This window comes from Dysidea avara, chromosome 13, assembly GCF_963678975.1.
Source record: "Dysidea avara chromosome 13, odDysAvar1.4, whole genome shotgun sequence".
NCBI lineage: Eukaryota > Metazoa > Porifera > Demospongiae > Dictyoceratida > Dysideidae > Dysidea > Dysidea avara.
In genome coordinates, this window is record NC_089284.1 from 18,500,173 (window position 1) to 18,523,940 (window position 23,768).

General features: G+C 39.5%; 2 protein-coding genes across 5 annotated transcripts in view; one reads left to right on the forward strand and one right to left on the reverse strand.

Moving 5' to 3' along the window:
* Positions 1-15,081, reverse strand: part of LOC136242466 (microtubule-actin cross-linking factor 1-like) — a 107,689-nt gene extending 92,608 nt beyond the window's left edge. For 2 of the 3 annotated variants that reach the window (XM_066033893.1, XM_066033891.1), the window contains exons 1-15: positions 14,959-15,081; positions 14,839-14,900; positions 14,572-14,661; positions 14,168-14,341; positions 14,049-14,122; positions 13,919-13,999; positions 5,186-5,396; positions 5,017-5,139; positions 4,874-4,969; positions 4,775-4,825; positions 4,608-4,672; positions 4,463-4,556; positions 4,323-4,397; positions 1,342-1,430; positions 1,129-1,294 (exon numbers count right to left, since the gene is read on the reverse strand). In XM_066033893.1, coding sequence (XP_065889965.1) covers positions 1,129-1,294; positions 1,342-1,430; positions 4,323-4,397; positions 4,463-4,556; positions 4,608-4,672; positions 4,775-4,825; positions 4,874-4,969; positions 5,017-5,139; positions 5,186-5,396; positions 13,919-13,999; positions 14,049-14,122; positions 14,168-14,341; positions 14,572-14,661; positions 14,839-14,900; positions 14,959-15,001 — 1,494 coding nt within the window. In that variant the 5' untranslated portion in view covers positions 15,002-15,081. The remainder of the gene's footprint in view (positions 1-1,128; positions 1,295-1,341; positions 1,431-4,322; positions 4,398-4,462; positions 4,557-4,607; positions 4,673-4,774; positions 4,826-4,873; positions 4,970-5,016; positions 5,140-5,185; positions 5,397-13,918; positions 14,000-14,048; positions 14,123-14,167; positions 14,342-14,571; positions 14,662-14,838; positions 14,901-14,958) is intronic. The other variant, XM_066033892.1, reaches the window with a different exon arrangement.
* A 26-nt stretch (positions 15,082-15,107) lies between these two features.
* The window catches only part of LOC136242467 (unconventional myosin-IXb-like), a 28,251-nt gene continuing 19,590 nt past the window's right edge, over positions 15,108-23,768 (forward strand). Inside the window, exons 1-14 of one of the 2 annotated variants that reach the window (XM_066033895.1) lie at positions 15,108-15,240; positions 15,343-16,125; positions 16,371-16,465; positions 16,957-17,019; positions 17,920-18,019; positions 18,532-18,632; positions 18,683-18,737; positions 18,783-18,851; positions 18,919-19,008; positions 19,062-19,130; positions 21,933-21,980; positions 22,024-22,158; positions 22,208-22,329; positions 23,312-23,459. In XM_066033895.1, the coding sequence (XP_065889967.1) occupies positions 15,355-16,125; positions 16,371-16,465; positions 16,957-17,019; positions 17,920-18,019; positions 18,532-18,632; positions 18,683-18,737; positions 18,783-18,851; positions 18,919-19,008; positions 19,062-19,130; positions 21,933-21,980; positions 22,024-22,158; positions 22,208-22,329; positions 23,312-23,459 (1,866 nt within the window). In that variant the 5' untranslated portion in view covers positions 15,108-15,240; positions 15,343-15,354. Of the gene's footprint in view, positions 16,126-16,370; positions 16,466-16,956; positions 17,020-17,919; positions 18,020-18,531; positions 18,633-18,682; positions 18,738-18,782; positions 18,852-18,918; positions 19,009-19,061; positions 19,131-21,932; positions 21,981-22,023; positions 22,159-22,207; positions 22,330-23,311; positions 23,460-23,768 lie in introns of both variants that reach the window. The other variant, XM_066033894.1, reaches the window with a different exon arrangement.

The window sequence follows — 23,768 nt, forward strand, 5'->3', positions numbered from 1 at the left end:
GGTACCAATGTCGCGAGCAAAAGGGGGTGTGACAGCCGTTTCGTTTCATCCCTCCACTGGAAGGATGAAGACTTAAAACGAAACTAATAGCTAACTACTGTATATTCTAGCTGTGCTAGCGAAATGATACTTAGTTACATACAGTAGTAGTAAGAGCGTATAGTAATCACTTCGCTAGGACGGCTATGAGCGACGAAGCAGTGTAGTTCACAACTGCATGTAACAATACACGCAATCACCCTACATTGTAAGGATATCTACGAGGGATGAGTTCACAGCTGTAACAGTACAATTACCCTAACATTGCATAAGCCATATAAATGCCCATTTGTTGTGATGCGAGTTATTCCGTTATTCCGCTATTCCTTATTCCGCCTTTTACAAACTCCCATTATTTCCTTCGTTCCACAATTCCTGCAGTAAAGAAAAAAAAAGTTAAAAGGAAGCATCAAAGCCATATGGCCAGCTTTGTGGCTTGCAATACAAAAAGAAGTGATATCTAAACCAAAACAGCCAAGCTGACTAGGATTCGGCACCAAATTCACCTGAATTGTCGTAATTAAAATTTTTGCCATTAACCTACCATCACACCCATTTCTTGGCTGCCACCTTGGATTTCACATATTTCTTCACCTTGGCCTTTTTGGGGGCCGCACTCTTTTTTTAACAGCTTGGCTGTTTTGGTTTAGATAATTTTACCTTGTTTATACGATGCATGTAAAGTTATAACATTGTGATAATTATTATAATTGTGATATGTTGCATCATACAACTGTACAGTAGCAATAGTTTACAATTGTTCAGCCCTAGTACAGTACCATGAGATTGTGTACTTTTTTGTTTATTGCCTTTCGTTTAAAACTTTAATCTGTGTGATATACTGAGGAATACATCAAGGAGAGTATAACTTGGGAGACATGAAAGTGAATCCAAGGTACTGGTCTTAGAGCCAGTCTTGTTTAACAGCCAGGGTAAAAGATGCTTAACAGAAGTATATACCTGGGCCATAATTTGAGACAATACCATATTTATAATTGAACACATCAACACTTTTCTCTTAGTTGTTCAAATGACAGAACTGACCAAACAACATTCAGAGACAACTTTCTTAATATCACAGTCACTGACCTTCCCACGTCTACTGAGCTCATCAGGGCTCAGTTCAGAATGACTATACACTCTACTACACTCAATATCTTGTTGTCTCACACACCACATCAGTTCAGTAACACAACGACCAAGTATACCAGTAGAGTCTGTCACTATCCTGTGTTGTTCTGTGGTGGACTTGATCCTGTAAGACAACACCATCACTGAACACTGACATTACACTATACTAACCTAGACTGTACTGTTGATAAGTTGTAGTATTTCTCCTTCTCTAACTCCTTACATCGTTCAGTAATATCAGCAATAGTAGTGTTAATGGCCTAAAGATGATCAAAACTACATCACACCTACCCCCAAACTACATAATGTAACTGGATCTGCAAGAATCACACATGTTCGTGCAAGCCTAATTTCACAGTAGAATGCATTAAACACAATGGGCGAAACGTTAACATTTTTTTTAAATCATAAATTTTTGGGTATTTTTGCGATGAAGAAAGGAGCTAATAGCAAAAACCATGGTGGTACCATGTTCTCCAAAGCAAAAGAAGTGGAGAAAATGTGTCAAAGACAGAAGATAGGAGTATTAGTCTGCCTCATGTTGGATGAGCAATTCACTCCAGGACAAAAACATAACTACCAACATTAATTCACCTGATCATGGAGAACGTGATCGTGAAAGGTACATCACCATAGAGGACTGTATTCATCATTTAATTCCTTAAACCCACATAGTCCAGAAAATTGGAATACACTTGCCTTACACAAAACGCTGTCATTTTATAAAGGTATGTAGAGGGTTTGCATGTTTCCTTACCAGAGGAGGTTGGACATGATATAAGCGCTACTAAAAACTATTCCCTTTAATTGCATATTTCCAATACCAAGACGAAGATTAAGTGATACAGAAAGTAACGTATAGCCTAAATATTTTGAGGGGCAAATATTTCAAGGTTGAGCAATGTTGCTAAAAAATAAAATTTTCACAGATTTACAAACACTCCCAAAATGTATTAGACTATATAGAGGTCAAAATATTTCAAGGGTAAAATTTTCACTGATAGCACCCAAAACCACGAAATCAGCAAAAATTTCCCCCCTCAAAATATTTAGGCTATACGGTATTAGCAAACTGGTTTTTTGTGATGTACAACAGAATTCTTATTGAAACACTAGTGCTCAAGTTTCCTGTTCTCTATAATCAATTTCCGTGAGGCCAGGTTGGTGGCGTCCGCTTCTTTTTTTTTTTTCAGTTTACTTGGAGGCAATTTCAGCATCCATATTACTTTCTTCAATGTTTATTCGGCTCAACTACAAACATGTAAAGTGTCCTTATAGTTCTATCCATCGATTTATCCGTAAATAACTGACGAAACTTGCAACACACATGATCCCTTAAGATTTCAACAGCGATTTACGGGCTTGGAGTAGTGGGATTGAATGGAGTAGATTGCCCTAAAATACTAAACTTGAGGTGCACTTTTGAATGGTGCTTGTTAAAACTTTGCTGAAGGCTTGGTTATACTTTCAATACAAACATATGTGCTCACGTGTGCCATGTCCAGCCTCCTCTGTTTCCGTACCCTACACAGCTAGCTTTGACCTCACCATTTAGCGGTAGGGTAAACCTTTGGTAATATTTTAGTCCTTGTTACATCACAAGTAAAATGATGTAAATTGTGTAGCCATATTATGTACACTTTGAAAGTTATCCATAACCCATTGCTACTATCAGCTTGTGACAAGTTGTGTTTGTAAGGGATTATTGCAGACTTGTACCATGGTGTGTGGGCAGATCAAAGTGTGCCGCCATGGTATAACTAAGATACACCACTGGTTGTTGGGAGTGTATAAACAGTGGAATGGAACACTGGAATGGTGGAATACTGGAATGGAATTTTTTAAAGTTCAATATTACCTTTTACATCCAAAGAAGTACAACTCCTCCCTTTAAGTAAGCAAATAAACAGGATTCCCCTTAAATTCAGTTCTTTCAGCACAATTCACCTCACCATAGACAAAATTTACCAATGTAATGTAAAGTTAGTTATGAACATGTACTCTAGCAGTTTATGGAAATACCTAGAAGACTCCCCTTGTTCCCAAATGATAAAAGTTAGCTAGCTGATTACATGTATGCATTGTAAAAGTACATGCACTGTATAATGAAATGAAGTATTCATTTATTATCAACTTTACCAGTTAGGCACTGGAGGGTGAACACAGAGTGCAGAGCCTGTATGAGGTGTTTACCACTAACCTAGGAGTCTAAGCGAAAATCTTTGGGAAAAGTGAAACAGGACTATCTTGTAAGCATTTAAAATTAGCCTTTTCTACAATTACGTCAGGAAACAAAATTTAAGCCAAAGTTCATTGTGGCATGCACAGTGCCATGTTGCAAACTGAACTGAACCTTCATAAAGACAGTTAGTTTCAGACAAGTAATAAAGTATTGAGTTATAAGTCATACAAGTGTTGTGGTGAAGTGAAGTATGCTAAAAGAGCTGACTTCAAAGGGAATACTATTTATTTGCTTACTTAAGGGGAGGAGTTGTACTTATTTGGATGTAAAAAATGATATTGAACTTTAAAAAAAATTCCATTCCAGTATTCCACTATTCCATTCCACTGTTTATACACTCCCCTAATTGTTAGTTAGGCCATGCTTAGTTGGCAGTTTGAACATGAGTCAAAGTGAGGTGTCAATGACACAGCGCCAGGTAAGCAAATATAGTTGGCTTCGTGCTAAGTACTGCAGGAGCAAAGGGATGAATCTATGCTTCAACCATAGCTTTAACTAGCTTCTATTGCTACAGCGCACTACTAGTACCGGGTAGACTAGTACACATGGATACACGTGTTTACGTAACTTTATTCTAATAAATTAGTGCATGCATGACTTGTGACTTGTAAGGAAGAGGAGTAGCAGCAGTAATACAAGAGAGAATGGGTTTAAGAAGCTATATTCAGCACAACCCGTGAGTCCAGTCTGCCAGTGTGGTGAGCAATGGTACAAGCCAGTGTTTACTCGTATGATATCATACTCATACTGTGATATAACTAGAACTTGCAGATCCGGTCACACATATACTATACATGTGATATGGTACACATAACACTACACAGCTATACAGCAACAATATCAAAAATAAAAACAACATCAACAACAGCAAGTAAACAGAGTATTCAATACACTACACACACACACACACCTCAACTTCATCCTTTATAGCCTGGTGTTCACTAGTGATCACTTCAATGTCCTTGTTATGGTGAGTGTTAACCAGCTGTGTACAGTGTATGTCACATGTGTTGTATACCCCCCCCCCCCCCCCCCCTTCCAGATACATACCTCTTTGTACTGGTCTGCAAGAGCTGATATCCTAGGAGGTAGCTCTCCACAGTCACGACATAGCTTCACTGCAATGTCCTCTAGTTTCTGTAGTCTGAAACATGAAGTAAACAATGACAGAGACACAATAGCAAATGAATAACACCTTGCTAGTTCCTCCTTCATGGCATTCTCAGCATTAGCCATCTCCTGGACCATTGTAGCCCATAACTATAATATGACATGAATCATGTAACAGTAATGATCTTGTGTAGTGACATATTAGTGAACAGCACGTACGCACGCACGCACACACACACTACAGTTCATCACCTTATTTAGTTCACCCATAGTTAGAATATGTGGGATTTCAACTTTCTGTGCCTGTACAGTACACATATTGTAATATTCTAATTGTTACACGCACCCTACCAATAGTTTAGTCTCAGTTTCTGTTAATCCTTGTTTCTTGGCTTCGTTTTCTGCTAACTCTTGGCTGCGAAACTTCTCCACTTCAGCTAGTAAAGCCTACACCACACAATCATACAGTATAAACACCATCACCCTCCCCATACCTCGAGATCTCTGGCATTGTTGGGATACTTCTGATCCTTGAACCATTTGATCTTACTCTCCAGCCATCTCTTTATCTCAGTGTAAATCACACTGTAGTCAGCCAGGGATACTGCCGGACCCTGCTACACCATAGTACAACATATAACAACTAGATAATCCTTATAGTACCTTCTTCCTCCTTCTTGGTGGAGTATTAGGGAACTGATGATAGAGGTAGGACACATAGGTCATGATTGATTTCTCCTCAGGATGTTTCGCCACATCCTCTGGGTCTAACAGTTTTATTATTCCAAAATTATCCTCAGCCACTTGAAATGCCTTGTTCATGTTGTCAATGGGTTGGGATGGATCACATGAGTCAAAGTCAAACAGGTCAGACCTGGACACAATACATAAGTTTTTAGAAGAATATCCAAATAACTAGTATTTTTTAAAAATTGTTAGTTTAACAATGAAGTAGGGGACTTTCCCACTGAGCTATGCTGTAATATCATCATTCATCTCTTGTTTCACTACTTTTTGTTGCATAGATCCCTACTTCGTTTTTAAATTAACAATTTAAAAAAAAACTAGTTTGTTTAGTTTTTTATTGTAGCACAGCTAGCTACTATGCAACTTGTAACTGTTGTATTAGAGTGACTGTTGTATTAGAGTGACTGTTGTATTAGAGTATATCTCCAGTCAGCCAAGGGGTGTGCAGCTATATAGCTAGACCAATAAGGGGTGAGGTCATCTTGTTTACTGCTAAGTAAACAGCTAGATTGGTTAAGAGGTATGGTCTTCGTACTGTATCGCTATTAGTCCACCTAAATCTCTAATTGATGGGCATGGCTGCGAACCCATCGTGAATGGCATCCCAATCGCAAACTTGCAGATATCTAGCTAGTATATCTCTTATAGTAGCGCTGGGACTGAAGTGCTTCTGAAATCCAGCTCTGAATAATTCTGTGGCATCTAAATATGCTGCTGAAAGAAAGTGCTGATACGGAAAATTAATGCCTTGATATGGTTTTGTTGGATGAAGAAGACAAGCAGCCTGATTGAATAGTAAAGACAAGGCACAGAGGGCCTACACTTGTTGGAACCCCAAAAGGCACATCCCACTGGTGAATTTGTTATTGTGGCATAAAATGGTGACCGTGCGCTGCTTTGCTTGGCCTCTAGCCTTGCGACTGTGGTCAGCGAGGCAGTGAGACTAGAATTCAAGTTTTGGTGATTTCTAAAAATTTTATATCCAGCCACTTGTAAGTGTTTTGTTGTATTTAATGCTGTATTATGCATTATATGGACTAACACTATTCCATAAGGTGATTTTCATGGCATAAAATGTCCCTGGGATGATTCTTAAAGGCAGAATTTTGGGTGGTATGCAAAATTTTCACCACAATCCTACTTAAACGGTACTACTGTACTGTTTGATACAATCAGACAAATCATATGATACACAATGGCCTTGTAAACTAAAAGAATTGTCTGAGGTGGCACAAGACCTACAATAGCTGTAGCGAATCACATGGCTGTTCAAAAGACACGTCAAGTTTATTTATAAACAACCAGTATCTTCAGAAGTGCTGTAAGCACCCGATAACCTTTATGACTACTAGGGCTGGGGGATAGTAACATATTGGAATATCAGGATAGTATCGCTATCGTGTATCACCTATTGTTTGAAAAATTACTATCGGACAGTAAATAAAATGTAAAAAATATAATTCATGCAAAACACTTGTAAAATTAATATCTGGGAACAAAAATCAGTCTAGTCTCTTAGTCAAAAACATATCCATAAGTACATCCCTCCTTGTATATCTCTGTGAAGGTAATAAGTAGATTTTCACTATCGTTATACTATCGTCTATCATGAACAGTGTCTTACTATTGTTTGGACATTGAAAAATTCACAGCCCTAATACTACTGTACGAGCCATAGTGGTACAATGCAAAAGTTGTACAACTTTCATAAAACCATAAACTTCTCACATTATTAACACTCCTCATAATTTTTTTTTTTTTTTTTAAATTTTAGTGCCATCGCAGATTTGACCTTTATTAGTAGGGTCAAAAATTGTGGTTTCGTGACCAACCTCTGGCTAACAAAGTTTGATGGTTTAATATTGTACTTTAGGGTATTTTAAACAAAATGGGCTGCCACGCCGCTTTTTAAAGTCCGGGGAAAGTTCGGTAGAACCAAAAGTCCAAAATGGCTACTAACTGACATGCGCAAAAATAAAAATAATGTTAAAAATTCAAATAAAGGTTCTTTTAAAACTAATTTGGGGTCAAGCAATCCATTTCTGATGTTATTTTTGTGATTGGATGTTCTGTTAATGTAGAATTTTGCTCAATAATATGTAATATAAACAGTGTGCTAAGTCTAATTCAAGGTTCATCCAATGACTCCAACTCATTTGATGATTCAGGTTCAGTATCAAAATCAGATTCAAATTCAGATGCAGCTTCAGATTCAGCTCTGAATTGGCAAAGTCATAGCCATCCTGTCACACTGATGGGACTGGAAGTGAAATTGTAAGGGCAGGTTTGTGTGGTGCACTGGCCATTCACCAATTCCCAAACATGACCTATAGGAGAGGGATGTCTTCTCAGGTCAGGGTGGCACTGAACATAGGCTAAAAAGTTGGCACATTTGATATGCTGCTCAAGATTGTCATCATCAGGAAGCAAACGCACCGAAGAGTTTTTCTTTAGGCTTTTCCATTTGGTTGCACAGGCTAGATTCAGAGAGGACTTTTGTGTGTCTCCATAGATGTAGCGGATAACAAAGGACTTAAGGTCATTCAAGACATCATCACTCAGCAAAAGGCCTTCTCTACACTTTGAGATGAGGCTACCGGCCTCAGTACTTTTTGACAATTTCTCATAGAGGGATATCTTGCTGTGCCCAGAAAAACAGCTGTTGGCATCACAGCCAGACAAGACACAAAAAGGTATAAGAGATTTGGCAAAATATTCAGTACACATGCCTCTGCAGAAAAAATTTTGCTTCTTAGAGGTATTATAATACCTGGAATGTCATGTGAAATGGCTGCAGCCTGAATGTACACATCTGTGTCTTCTGCATCGATTACTATGAGATTGCTATAACCAGGTGATATCGATCTTAGAGCTGCATAAACAGATAGCATAATTGTGTCAGCCCCACCCTGGCTAAAACTCAGGCTTTCTTTGGTGTCACCAGTTGACAGACTCACTCAGTCCTCACCCACTGAGTAGACTAGTTCCTGACTGATAGACTTAGACAGTTCTGAGAGCTGATGAGTTTTGATTAGAGCCTGGAGGCATTTCTTGTTGCCAGCAGTGCAGAGAATTGTCTTGAATTGCAGACCATGGGAAATAGATCAGCTGGCTTCATATATACATTGGGTATGGGACCTTGACACTGAATGCACAATTCACGCTTATCTTTGATCAGTGGACTCAGCATAGTCATGGGGATCATTGATGCAGATGATGGTGGTAATACTGACATGCTGTGCCAGGATCACAGACCCTATTTTGTTGGTGTAGTCACCCCAAGTGTGTGGAGGCCCATCACTCTTGACACATAGGTGATGCTAGGCACTACATCTTGTCCACTAATGCTGTGTAGGAGTTGACATCAAGAGGCAGTAATGCTAACTTCTGCAGAAGTTTGCTCTTTTGAGTCTTTCTGAAAGTACCATTGGAATTGAACAGTGTTAGGTATTCTTCAGATATACGATGTTTCATAAGCTCAGGTAGAAACAGTAGACCATTGACATCAACACGGATGCTAGTATCCTGCTATCCATTTCTCCTTGTTTTATTTTTAGTGTGTTTTCAGAGACTTTTCTTGATGGAATCCCTGCAAAGGTGAGATGTGAATTATGTTTTATGCAATCATGGATGGATTTTTCTTTAGAATAGATGCGCTCATCCATGAAAATTTTTATCGGCTGGGTCTCCCCATCTTGCTTGGCCTTCTTGAAGTCTGAAATGAGCTCAGGTGTAGCTGGAATAGCTAATTGTGAGGTTCTTAGAGCAGGCAATGCCGGATCAAATGGAAAGCAATATTAAAGCATGATGTTAGATCTTGTACAGCTTGCCCATCTCTGTGCATACGTGCTGGAGTATATTCCTCGTGCTTTTGAGAGAGTTACTTTCTATTCACCTGAGCAGCTTGAATTCAACCAATGTTGTTGACAATTTTTTGGCATCAGCCATTAATTGCTTCTCATTGCAAAGAATTGACAGTCAGCTAGTTTTAGTTAGCTAACTCTGTCAAGGGGGCCGTGTACTGTCAAGAGGGATACTATTGACTGTGGAGCTGAAAGAACAAGGCTTAATCACTGTAAACAGCTAGCTAATTGTTTGTTCCGGTAGCTACCAAACTTAAATTTCTAGGTTATAGGAACATCCAATCACAAAAATAACATCAGAAATAGATTCCTTGACCCCAAATTAGTCTAAAAGGAACCTTTATTTGAATTTTTATCATTATTTTATTTTTGCGCATGTCAGCTAGTAGCCATTTTAGACTTTTGGCTCTACTGAACTTTCCCCGGACTTTAAAAAGCGGCGTGGGAGCTCATTTTGTTTAAAATACCCTAAAGTACAATGTTAAACCATCAAACTTTGTTAGCCAGAGGTTGGTCACGAAACCACAGTTTTTTACCCTACTATTATGGCCATTATTGCAAAGAAAGTTGATCACTTATATAATTATGCCTTTATCTCCCTGAGACATTAATTAACTTGGTACCAAAGTAAAGATCTTGTTGAACGAAACAGCTTGGTTTTTATTTGGCAATTTCATTCTAAAGTTACGATCCTTTATATTCCATAGATCTACCCCCTCCCATGGGATTGGGAACTACTCCCCATACAAAAGACTGCCACACCTCCAGTTGATTGGTGTTACCTCAGAACAACTGTAACTTCTATAATACAGCAAAAACTGAGTAGGTTGAGATGGTGTACTATCATTGTCAGCCTTTCGTGAACGTCTGCCACAGACACCGAGGAAGATTACTCCTTTGGCTGCTCTCAAATTTCTGCTAGCTCTAACTCCCAAATGGCAGGTTGTACGACAGTCAAATTTGTACTGTCAAGGTAACTTGGTACGACAGCATAATTACAAATAGCTGCCTTCATCACAAGGGTGTATTTGGGTTTTACAGTCTTCATCTTTTGCTAGCTCTAGCATAACACACCATGACTTATTCAAGTTGTTGTTTTGTTTTCTGATAAAGAAGGCATTACTTAATTGAACCAATGCAGTGTGAAATTCCACTAAAGTCTTGAAGATGAGAAATTCTATTTTAAAAATCACTGTCACATGTTGACTCTATAAAAATATTACTGTTTCAGTCGAATGTGCAGAAGTTACATTGTTTCTCATCCAGTTTGGTGCTTCCATGAAGTTTTCCTTGTTGTTGTTGGCCTCTATAGCATCGGCAGTAGAAAGATAACTTGTGGCAGAGTATAAATTTATCTAGTACAGAAAGGTATCGTGGATATCAACAACTAGTTTCCAATCCCTGGTGGGTAGAGTATCTATTACCCATGAATTTTGAATAAATTACCCCCCACAGGTATTTACACACCCCAAGGGCAGGAATTTTGTAGCTATTAAAAGCAATCATAACTTCAAAATGGAATTACCTATTAACTTCAAATAACAACTAAGTTGTTTCGTTCAAGAAGGCCTTTACCTTGGTACCATGTTAACCATGTTTCAGGGAGACAGACAAAAATTTCTGTGTAAAAATGGTCATAAAGGTCAAATCTGTGACGACTGGTTTTATGAAAAAGCGCACAATTTAGCTAATGTTGGGGGCTACAGCGCTACACTATGCTCCAGCATGATTGGTTTGTCATTTCAGTGTTCATTATTTATAACACAGCACTAAGCCTTTTGTTTGTTACGCGGACATATTGATAATCTTTAAATATAAGGAAATTTTAAGTTCTGAAGTAGGGATTAAATGTTCACTACTATATATGCAGGTGTAGGCGACCCCCCTACATTTTTTCTATGATCCTACTTTTTTCTATGATCCCTAATTGAATTTAAGATTCCTAATTTTTCGTTATACTTGTTTACTTACCTTTCTGTATCATTATTATGACTGGTGAACCCACGCATACCACATCAAAGAAAAGGATGGCACCAGAGATAATGTTTTCGTCTGAACACGTACCCAGTTGTCAATTACTGGTTCAAAAGTGAAGTGGTCATTATGCTTCACTTTCAGCTATGTTCAGCCCATTACACAGCACTACAAATGAAGAACAGTAGCAGAAATGCCTCTACAATCAATCCAGCCACCACAGGACAATTTCTGTTCACAAACAGGAAGCCATGCAGCAAATCAACACCTCGGGCAGTCAGCAAAAATAAATGGCACACAAAGGAGGACACTGGTAAGTCCATGATGCGTGCATTGTACGTACTGTGGTATGCCAAAAGGCGTGTCTCAGGATGAAGCAACGTCGAACAGTGAAAAATCAAGCCTGCAGCTTTAGTCGTTATCGAGTTATGCTTGCCTGAAGGCATCAGGCAGTTAGTCGGTAGAAAATTCCATTGAATAAATCTTTTAAATTTTTTTTAACAATCTACCGTATAGAGGGAAACCCTTTGGTGGGGGGAAACTTTGGTGAATTTGGTGATCTGCTACAAATTCACCATAGTTTAACTTGCCAATTACTCATAGCGCCTGAGATTAGCATCTTTATAGCTAAAGATTGAGATCAAATTCACCAAAGTTTACTTCGCCAAATGCAATTTAGCTGGCTACTCGCCGAAGTTTCCCTCTAAATGGTACTGGAAGCATTTAGAGTTGTACTGAAGCCACTTGGTTATACCTAACCAATATTAAGGCACCAGGATGGTATTGCGAAGCTGGTTTTTGGGTGACTTTTTTGGCCAGAAAGACCCAAACCTCCGTAATCACTAACATACAGTACTACTGTACTGTATGATAAGAAACTTAGACCAGTGGATATTTATTTAATCCCTACTTCAGTCTACCATGACTTAAGTAGTTAAAAATACAGTTGTATATAGGTGTAGATTATTTGGTCATATTAATATTACTGGTGAACCAGTGCATACTGCAACAAAGGAGGAGTGGCACCAGACATATTTTAAGAATTACACGAGACCGAACATGCACAATTCTGAAAACATGAAGTGGATATTTTGTTTGTTTTCAGCTACTGTATGTCCCACCTTTATACAGCATTAAAATATAAGAACAGTACGAGAAACACCTCTGAAATCAATCCAGTTAAACTACAAACACTATAGCACTATAGCCATGATGTGTCATCATCAACACCTATTATGGTAGTGGAGAAAGAAATGGGACATAAAGGACAGTAAAGATAATACATGACATGTATCTATTGTAGCTGCTGTGGTAGGCGAAAAGGCATGTCTCGGGCCAAAGTGATGTTGAACAGTGAAGACATCAAACCTACAGCTTTAACCATAGTTAATTCATGCTTGGCTGGAGGCATGTCAGATAGCAGAAAATTAAGAAACTTGTTGGAAAGGTTTGGGATAACTCTGCGGGCATTTAGGGCTTGGCAATACCTAACTAATATTGCCAAGCTGTTGTGAAGTAGGGCTGGGAAATATTTCAATATTATTACCTGTATACAATATTATGATATGCAATACTGAATACCACAATCATTTTGAAAATACTGCAATACCGTTATTGCATTCTCTGCAAAATTGTTCAGTGAGAAACTGCGCTTAAAAATCCCTTATTATTGTTAGTGCTTTACAATGACAGGGAAGGATAGAGCACTAGAACACTGGACATAGAACCTAGTACTGAAGGTCTGACAGCAATTTCTGCTGCAATAATTTCCACTCCCATTAAATACTGAACTTTTTTGAATGTAAATTTCTGGTAGTAGTACATGAATGGCAATGATCGGAATTATCGCATGGCCACCTCATTGCAATAATCGCAAGTAGAAAATTCCAGTACTGCCCAACCTTATTGTGAAGGAAAACGAGGCTGGTCCTACAGTGACATTTTTGGTCCAAAACTTTATGACCTCTACTATATGCAGTGCTCAATATATAGTCTTGAAACCAACTATTGAGACACAATATTATGTTAGATAGGTCACAATGTCAGACCAATTTTGGGTTGGAAAATGACACAGATGACAGGCTGTCATTTGAGCTCTGAGTATTATTACAAACCATTTTCCATAGGTCAAGGTAGTATTAATAGAAATAACATAAAATTATTTCCTCAATTTGAGTAAGAGTGCTAGCTGGTCCACTAAATTCTTTACTAGCAAGACATTATATAGTATTCTATTGTTCTCTATTACCTAAAATTCTTAGACTAGTTTACACATAGATAATATAGTACAAGTTGGGATTCGCAACAGTGATGTCATTTCTGTAGGAACTATTAGTTTTATGTACGGGCAATCCTCGTTACGGGTTTGACTTGGTCTTGGTTACGGATACAGAATCAGCCTCACTTCACAAAATATAACCTTCATACAAATCTTCAGTTATTGGAGACTCAGTCGATGCTTAAAAAAAACCCCTAGCCTTGTCACAATCTTTAGTAATAGTGCCACATAAATTATTGGTGCCACGCCTGAACAACCATAGCAAAGGAGTTCTGAGACCTGGCTGCAAACCGCCGTGATTTGATAACACTCACTTAATCAAATAGTGAATAGGAAACTGTCAAGGTAGATTCAAGAAGAAACAAAGTAGAGTTAGTGAAATATGGCTACTCAAAAGTCCCTACCTGCAACAGGGATTGTCCGCAGTGACATCACCATTGTGAATCCCTACTTGTACTATATTATCTATGGTTTACACCAGTTTAATACACATCAGAACTGGCACAAGTCACACTAACGTGTTAATTATCTAACCTGTGTCTATCAATTACTGCACAAAATGCCATCCCATTTCTCCAGCTGTTAGTAAAGTTAGTCACCTCCACACCATCGTACCTATATTATCAGCTAGAGTGTGTGTAGTTAGCGTAACATGTTGTCTCACCCTTCAACTGCATTCTGTACCCATCTTAACAATGACTCCTTGATTCCACCTTGATTAGTAGACACTGCCGACATCTATACAAACAATAACAAGGTTATCATGTACCAGTGATGTTATACCTGAAAATGTAATATCAGTGTCCACATTAGACCAAGTATCAACTTCTGTTCTCCATCCACAATCTCTTCAGGACCAATATTGACTAATTTGATTTTACGTTTCTTCTCTAAAAAATCTAACGCCCTCTTCACATTTTGTACATGATGAATCCTCATCTTTCCCTTCTCTCGTTTCTACCAGTAGTAATAAGTGGCTTAACAGTGTACACATGATACAATAATAAGATTATAGGAACACAGTTTAATAATGGAATCTTTTAGATGAAATACCTCTAGTATAGTATATCACTATGGCTTGTGTTACCATAGCAACTCCTGGAAGTGACATGACAACAGAAACACTACCACTCAGATAAGTTACAAAATTAATCACTAAGAGGTTAATTTCAAAATGGTTAACTCACAAATTTCTCTTCGGTGAGCACTTCCAACAATGATAGTAGTTTGGTGCCATCTTTGAAGTCCACATACAGGTCAATGACCTTCAGCCCCACCTGTACAATGTGACAATACACTACTATGTTCACTATGAGATATGGTGACCACTTGTACAATACACATGGCTTCACTGACAAAGCTGTCTGCAATACCTGACAAAACTTTATGTACCAAAAAAATAGAAGCAACTTTCAGCATATCAAAAGTTATATACAGATTTGGCTATATTTTACCTTTGACAAATGAGAGTTAACCCATTTCGTAAACGTTTTCTTCTGTACGGCAGCGTAAATTACTGTGAAGAAAAGTGTAAAAAGCGACACGTACCCTTACAAGCACGTTTATTTACGTACCAGTTTGTTGCGAAATGTCCTTCTCAAAATCCTTCGTTGCCATCTTCTCGTGTGCTCTCCTTTTGGCGGAAGTAATTTAGAGGCAGTCACACGTGATCCACCAACCCAGAAATTCTACATGAGGCGCAATCACACGATGCGCACCTAATATGTAATTCTGTTATTTTATGCATGTTGAGGCAGTTTGTCGCTTTTCGATCGTGGGCTAAATATGGTCTGAAGCAGTTGGTGACTTCAGTTTAGTCGTTGTTACATGAACTAGGTGACAACATCTTTTTCGTAGTAAGTGTTTAAATAATTTGTGAAATTCTCCGTGTGATGATTAGTTGACAATTAAATAGTGATAAACGAAGACTAGCTAGTATCGTCCTCTTTGTTATATAGAGAGAATAGGTAATGGACGGTCCGTGTTCTCTACGCATCTACACGGGGGCACTTCGCGAGGGACAGTGTTATACGACCGTTCTAGCTACAAGACAGACCACGGCACGTGAGGTTATACAAAACTCACTAGAAAAACTGAGCATATTTGAAGACCATTGCTTTTACAACTTGTACGAAGGAAGGACGAAAGAACCGCGAGAGAGATGGACCTGCCTATCGCACGAGGACCACCCAGTCACATTTCAAGAGGTGTGGAAGAAGGACAAAATGAATAATCCACTGGGTGAGGTGCAGTTTCAATTGTGTAAGAAATCAGCGGATGAGTTAGCAATGACAAATATTGTGAGAACATTGTCAGTTGATAAAGAAGAAGAACCAGTAGCTGATTTGTGTCTGTTAAATGACTTGTCAGAAAACAGTATGCTAGCTGCTCTGAAGACACGTTTTGAACAATATAATGACATCTATACCTTTGTGGGATCCTTTCTCATAGCAGTCAACCCTTATTTCTTGTTCCCCATGTACAACCCCAAGTATACTAACATGTATCAGGGCAAACGGTTAGGAGAATTACCTCCACACATATTTGCTATTGCTGATGATGCATACAACTCCATGTTGAATGACCAGATTGATCAAACGGTGATTATTAGTGGAGAAAGTGGATCGGGTAAAACAGAGTCCACCAAGTTCCTCCTGCACCATATGATGAGTTTATCATCAAAGATGGATAACAGTTCATCCTTGGAACTGATCACTCTTGGTACAGGCCCAGTGCTAGAGGTATGTCACCCATAATATATTGTGCTATGCACTGGAACCTGTTAATGAGGACACCTACATAATCCAGACACTTAATTGAGGTCCCAACGTATTGATATCCCTTAGTACATAAACTGACCTGGAAATCAGAACACCTTGACACTGTATACAGGTGGTGTAGGTAGTGTTGTAGTTGTTCCATATATGAACACTGTATATACATATCTCAGCTGTTACTATGACAACACTGATTACTGTTACTGTAGGCATTTGGTAATGCCAAGACCATATCAAACGACAACTCCAGCAGATTTGGCAAGTTCATTCTAGTCAGTTTCCGTGAGAATGGAGCTTATTATGAGTAAGTTATAACACTGGTCAACCATTGCATGTTTTCTGATCCCCTTCACTAACCAAGGTCCATTTTTGGTTAGACCGATTTTCTGTATGTTTTCGTTGTTGATAACCAAAGTAGTAGTATTAACTCTTGGTAGTAGTGTGTATGTGTCATTGTTACACACTACAAATGCACGCACGCACACACACACACACACACACACACACACACACACACACACACACACACAACACAACACAACACAACACAACACAACACACACACACTATTCATTATCACTAATACACAGAAAATGTGTACATTGTTTACAGTGATGGTAAATAGTTTGTGTTAATAATGTGAATGTGTCCTGTTATGGTCACTAGTGAGCCATTTCCTTATTTGGTATTGCCTATTGACTGGCACTTGTAGACCAACTACACAGACTAGCTAGTGGCTGTGATGGGTTCATTAGTCAATTATTCCCTTCAATTTAATATGTTATGTTGTTATAGGGCTTCTATCGAGAAGTATTTACTGGAGAAAAGTCGCATCATTAGTCAGGCACCTGGAGAGAGGTATGTATGTTTGTATAAGTGTGTGTATGTGGGTGTGTAGTGTGTGGGTATGTAGTGTGTGTGTAGTGTGCGTGTGCGTGTGCGTGTGTGTGTGTGTGTGTGTGTGTGTGTGTGTGTGTGTGTGTGTGTGTGTGTGTGTGAGGCAGCATAGCCGAGTGGTTAGGGCATCGGCCTGGTAGTCGAAAGGTCCCAGGTTCGATTCCTGGTTGAGCCACTTTGGTGTTGTTGTTTCCTAGAGCAAGAAACTTTACTCACATTGCTCCAGTCTACCCAGCTGTTAAAATGGGGACCTGGTGGCCTGGTGTCAACTGGGGAAGCAGCCCACCCAGCTGTAACATCAATGGGTACCTGGGGAAGCAAATGCCCAACTGTCTTTATCTTGCTTAGTGGTGTTGGGATCGTTGTGGAACTTTACGTTCCGCGACCTCTCTCCATGAGACCTTCTGCGGGTTACTAGTCCTGCCCAAGGAGGATTTGCCTGCACAAGGCTCAAGTGCCTGAGTGGTGCACAGGCATCCCAGTGGGCGGCAATAGCTATGTTTCACATGGCTGCCAGAGGCTTTGTGTGTGTGTGTGTGGGGGGGGGGGGGGGGGGGTGCGTGTGTCGTCTCTACCGATACTCAATACAAGTGGTTTTATTAACTTAATTAGTTAGCTCACATGACTCGGAATGTAACCTTCTTAGCCTGCTCTGATAAAGCCACTATTGGGTCAAAAGAGACACTGCACGACAAACTATAATAATTTATGTGGCCAAATGTTAGGTATGTCCATGTCTTGCATAACAGGTGAGGGACTTCGGGTTCTTCACACCTTTACCTGTCAGAAATGGTACAACCTCATGTACATATATGGTAGTTAATGCTATTGTGTTCATTCACTATTGCTGCTCTCCAATAGGAATTATCATGTGTTTTATTACTTGTTGGCTGGGGCAGACACACAGTTAAAGACCGCTCTACATCTCAGAGAACCCACCGATTACTCATACCTTGGTCATGTAAGTACACAGTATTGTGTAGTATTGATAACAACTGTGTAATTCTATATGTGTTGAGCTTGTAACAAATTGTAACAAATCCTTTTGACTGGCAACAAATTATTAATTTCTTATGTGACTTGTGGCTCATTTCTCATCTGTACACTAGACCTTATTATCGGTAATCAATCAGGTATCACATACACACGTACACATTTCTTATATTCATGTGTTGTACAAATATGGTATGGGCTCTAATCATACTGAGAATGATGCTGACTTGTATAACAAGTAAATGTCACCTCTGTAATCTTCAACTCTGTAACACTTTCCATATGAAATCTGCCAACAATAGTGGTATATACAGTAGACAAAGTTTGTATTTGGGTAGTTTGGTATGGACTGTGCTGATCATGTGCTGTATTGGTTGACCAGTAAGGGGCTAAGGGTAGGACTACAGTTCACTGAACTGGTAAATTATGTTATTTGACTTACAACACTATGGCTGTTGCTATGTGCTGTTTTGTTGCTAGGGTACTTATGTGCCTCTTGAAGGAGTTGAAGAGGTGAAAATGTTTGGGACACTTGTGCAATCATTAGGGATGTTGGGGTTTTCCCATCCCACCCAGTTCAAGTTAGCCATCCAACAGATATGTACTGTACACATCACGTATCATTTTATAGCATGTTTACTTTGCTTGCTGCCATCTTACACTTGGGAAATATCACATTTAAGAAGGTGAAGTGTTGTGGTAGTGGTGTTATTGATTGTGGATTTGGTTAGACGGAAAACGAGGATGCAGTGTGCATTACAAACAGTGAATCTGTTAAGATTGTCTCATCATTATTAAAGGTAGATGGAAGTGTTCATCATCAGTAGCCTATCTTGTTACCACACACACACACACACTGGTTACTAGGTGGATGAGGCCACTCTCAATAGTACACTGACTACACGCAAGTCACAGGCCGGAGGAGACTGGTTTGTGACCTCTTACAAACCAGGGGAGGTGTGTGTGTGTACTGTGTGCATGTTATATTGTTCTTGTTACCATGACTACAGGCCGTTGCTACTAGAGATGCTATGGCTAAAGCATTGTATGGAGCATTGTTTGATTGGATTGTGGATCAGGTGAGCTCATTAGTAGGGGAATCACCCTTTGAGGATGATAATTACAATAACAACAAGACAGTTTGTACTGTACTGTATATGACATGGAATTAAACTATAGATTCAGCCTCAGCTCCTATAGATTCACCCTCAGCTCCTATAGATTCAGCCTCGGCTACTATAGATTCACCCTCAGCTCCTATAGATTCAGCCTCAGCTCCTATAGATTCACCCTCAGCTCCTATAGATTCAGCCTCAGCTCCTATAGATTCACCCTCAGCTCCTATAGATTCAGCCTCGGCTACTATAGATTCAGCCTCGGCTACTATAGATTCACCCTCGGCTACTATAGATTCAGCCTCGGCTACTATAGATTCAGCCTCAGCTCCTATAGATTCACCCTCAGCTACTATAGGTTCAGCCTCAGCTCCTATAGATTCACCCTCAGCTCCTATAGATTCAGCCTCGGCTACTATAGATTCAGCCTCGGCTACTATAGATTCAGCCTCGGCTACTATAGATTCAGCCTCAGCTCCTATAGATTCACCCTCAGCTCCTATAGATTCAGCCTCAGCTCCTATAGGTTCACCCTCAGCTCCTATAGATTCAGCCTCGGCTACTATAGATTCACCCTCAGCTCCTATAGATTCAGCCTCGGCTACTATAGATTCAGCCTCGGCTACTATAGATTCACCCTCAGCTCCTATAGATTCAGCCTCAGCTCCTATAGATTCACCCTCAGCTACTATAGGTTCAGCCTCAGCTCCTATAGATTCACCCTCAGCTCCTATAGATTCAGCCTCGGCTACTATAGATTCAGCCTCGGCTACTATAGATTCAGCCTCGGCTACTATAGATTCAGCCTCAGCTCCTATAGATTCACCCTCAGCTCCTATAGATTCAGCCTCGGCTACTATAGATTCAGCCTCGGCTACTATAGATTCACCCTCAGCTCCTATAGATTCAGCCTCGGCTACTATAGATTCAGCCTCAGCTCCTATAGATTCACCCTCAGCTACTATAGGTTCAGCCTCAGCTCCTATAGATTCAGCCTCGGCTACTATAGATTCACCCTCGGCTACTATAGGTTCAGCCTCAGCTCCTATAGATTCAGCCTCAGCTCCTATAGATTCAGCCTCTGCTACTATAGGTTCAGCCTCAGCTCCTATAGATTCAGCCTCAGCTCCTTTAGATTCACCTATAAATTCAGCCAACAGATAGCTATGCTAGCTAGCTACTTAGCATGGTCCCAAATCTGCAGCTGGACATTTCTCTGTCCTTTGAGATTTTTCATATGCAGTTACCTGCAATGAGTCCTGTTATTGTTATTACTACTGTACACCTGCAACAAGGTGTTCTCCTAGTTACCAAGTGACTTTCCTACTGATGCATCTACTGTGTAACTGTGGTCTTGGCCTTGGATAATACTTGAAGCTATATCGTGCCATGGCTATCACTTGGGATTTCATGACACTCTGAATGTGGTCAGGCATGATTAGCTCAGCCCCACGAACAAGAGATTTAAATTTGTCAAATAGACAAGTTGTTCAATTCGCCAAATAGTTTTCAAATTTTCTACATGATGTACAATAAGGAAATGAAGCTTGATCAAGTGAAGCACACACCACCATAATATCAAGTGAAGCACACACCACCATAATATCAAGTGAAGCACACACCACCATAATATCAAGTGAAGCACACATCACCATAATATCAAGTGAAGCACACATCACCATAATATCAAGCCCATATTAACTCTCTTGTGTAGTAGTGTTGTGTTCAGACTGATAATCTCACTATATTTAGTATTACTGAGGTATACCAAATAAGGCTTTCTGATAATACCACAAGACCTCAACTGATAGTAAAAGTGTTTACTGTTTCTGTGTCCAGTCCAACGTTATGAAAATTGACAAAACTATCACTATCTGAAGTACAAATAGCTTGTGCTGTCTGCTATATCTCTCCAGAGATGGGCCGCTTTGATGGGCACAGGATTACTGGGTTTGTGTTTTTCTTTATTTATTTTTTGTCTCTTTGTTGCCAGCACATGCCAATTGGTGCTGGGGGTGGTGGCAAGGGCAGTACATCTAGCCTGGGGGAAAAGCTATGCTGTATTTTGTTACTAGTGACACTAAAACTCTGCCATTTCACATTGCCATATCCTCTGCTCCTTTTTGCTACAATGACTATGCATGTTAGTAGATCTCGTCTACCTAGTGATGCCTCTCCACAGATGGCCATAGGGAAATACCTGTTAGTGTTACACAGTTATATGTGTCACTTCTGTCTGCTGGGGCAACACTAGTGGTGAGCTAGGGATAATAGTATGAGAAGCCATAATGTTGTTGTTGACACTGCCATAATGTTGGCAGAGCCAATCGACACATATATGTATACCAATCGAGATAGCAACTGTTGCTAAGGACGTATGGCACTTTATTATTATTAACACTTTACAGTGACCAGCACTGAAGGTCTTTAACAATGTTTCAGCAGTTGCCAATAATAATGTCACCTACACAATATAATTACTGGCTAGCATCACTAGGCCAGGAAATTTACATAAAAGATTTAGTGGTTATCCTAAAAGTTTGCCAGGAAGTGTGCACCTGTGTGTAAGGTTAAACCTTTGTTTACAATATAGCTGTTGTGGATAGTACTGCCAAGAGTTGATGATAGTAGGGAGCCGGCTATTACTATTGTGCAAATTCAATTTCTTTTTGTTGATCATGTTGCATGTGCAGGTACTATATAATGCACACCTTTTAACAGTTTTGACCACTGAGAGGTGTTTGTATTATTGGTCTGTCTTGACAGGTAAACTACTCGTTGTCTGCTAAAGGAAAGATGACCAAACTTGATAAGGTAGTGACAATGTGTTTCTGCATGTGATGTAATATCTTCGTAGGGACATTCCATCGGAGTATTGGACATTTTTGGATTTGAAGTATTCCAGAAGAACTCTTTTGAGCAGTTCTGTATCAACTATGCCAATGAACAACTTCATCATTACTTCAACAAACATGTGTTCAAATCTGAACAGGTCTGACATCATCATGTTATAGCTGTGAGGTCATGTGATGTCACCACAGGAGGAGTACCTCAGTGAAGGGATAAAATGGCAATCGGTTGATTATACTGATAACTATGAGTGTCTAGAATTGATCGCTGGTAAACCAGTTGGACTATTGTCTTTATTGGATGAGGAGTGCAGGTATGTCTGTCTTTGTGTTTGTCCTATATGTGTGTGTGTGTGTTTGTTCTGTATGTGTCTGTCTGTATGTCTGTCCTGCATGTGTCTGTCTGTATGTTTGTCCTGTATGTGTCTGTCCAGTGGCTGATTTAGGATTTTTGAATGGAATTATATGAAAGCCATTGCATTAATAGTAGCTAGCTATAACATTAGTATAGCTTTGTAGCTACGCTCTTATGCAGCCATTTAGACACCCTTACTTGCTCTTTTATCAAAGAAAGATAATGGGTTTTTAAAGTATCATCAGGGTCTCTTCTCTTTCGTTTACTCATTTTGAACTCACGCAGAAACAAGCGCCTGAAAAAATAATTATCAAGTAAGCAGATGAGCTGCTGTGCATTTGATCTAGTTGGTCTTAGAAATGAAAAAGAAGACATTCTGTATACAAGTTACTGTTACTCAACCAGGATCACTTTTAAAAGTGAAATTCTGAAAGGGGGTTTCTATCAAAACTACAGAAACCCTTCTAGATCCTCCCTGCTGTCTGTGTGTTTGTCCTGTATGTGTCTGACTGTGTGTTTGCCCTGTATGTGTCTGTCTGTGTGTTTGTCCTGTATGTGTCTGTATGTGCGTTTGTCCTGTATGTGTCTGTATGTGCGTTTGTCCTGTATGTGTCTGTATGTGCGTTTGTCCTGTATGTGTCTGTCTGTGTGTTTGTCCTATATATCTGTGTGTTTTACCTGTCTGTGTTTATCCTGTATCTGTCTGTCTGTGTGTTTATCCTGTATGTGTCTGTCTGTTTGTCTGTCTTTGTGTGTGTCTGTCTGTCTTTGTGTTTGTCCTATATGTCTTGTGGTTGACCTGTCTATGTGTTTATCCTGTATGTGTCTGTCTGTGTGTCTGTCTTGTATGTGTCTGTCTGTGTTTGTCCTCTCTGTATGTGTGCGTGCGTGTGTGGAATCTGTGTATCATCATGTGATCCTGTATCATGTGATCCATGCAGTTTCCCAGGTGCTGATGACACGACCCTGTTTAGCAAGTTTGAACGTCAACACAAGGCCCACTCCCACTACCAGTCACCACAAAGGAAACTCGATGATCCTGTCTTCACTATCCTCCATTATGCTGGACAAGTGGTCTACCATATTAGGGTGAGTATTAATTAGGGGTGGTGGAAACCCTAATCCAATGTTGTGTGGTGGCTGGCTATATTAGGCAGCTTGTGCACAAATGACACGTTTTGGATATTTTTACAATAGCCAGTTTAGACAGGTAACCTTATTCTGTACGTGGTAACATCAGCTACAAATAGTGTAACAGTATTAATTCACTAGAACAATAATTACCATAAATCAGGAAAATTTGACGTAGAAAATTTTCGTCTATTAAAATTTCGACGCTACATATTTTTGTCGCTTGCGTAATCAATGGAAAAATTTTGACGGAACAACTAGCTATAT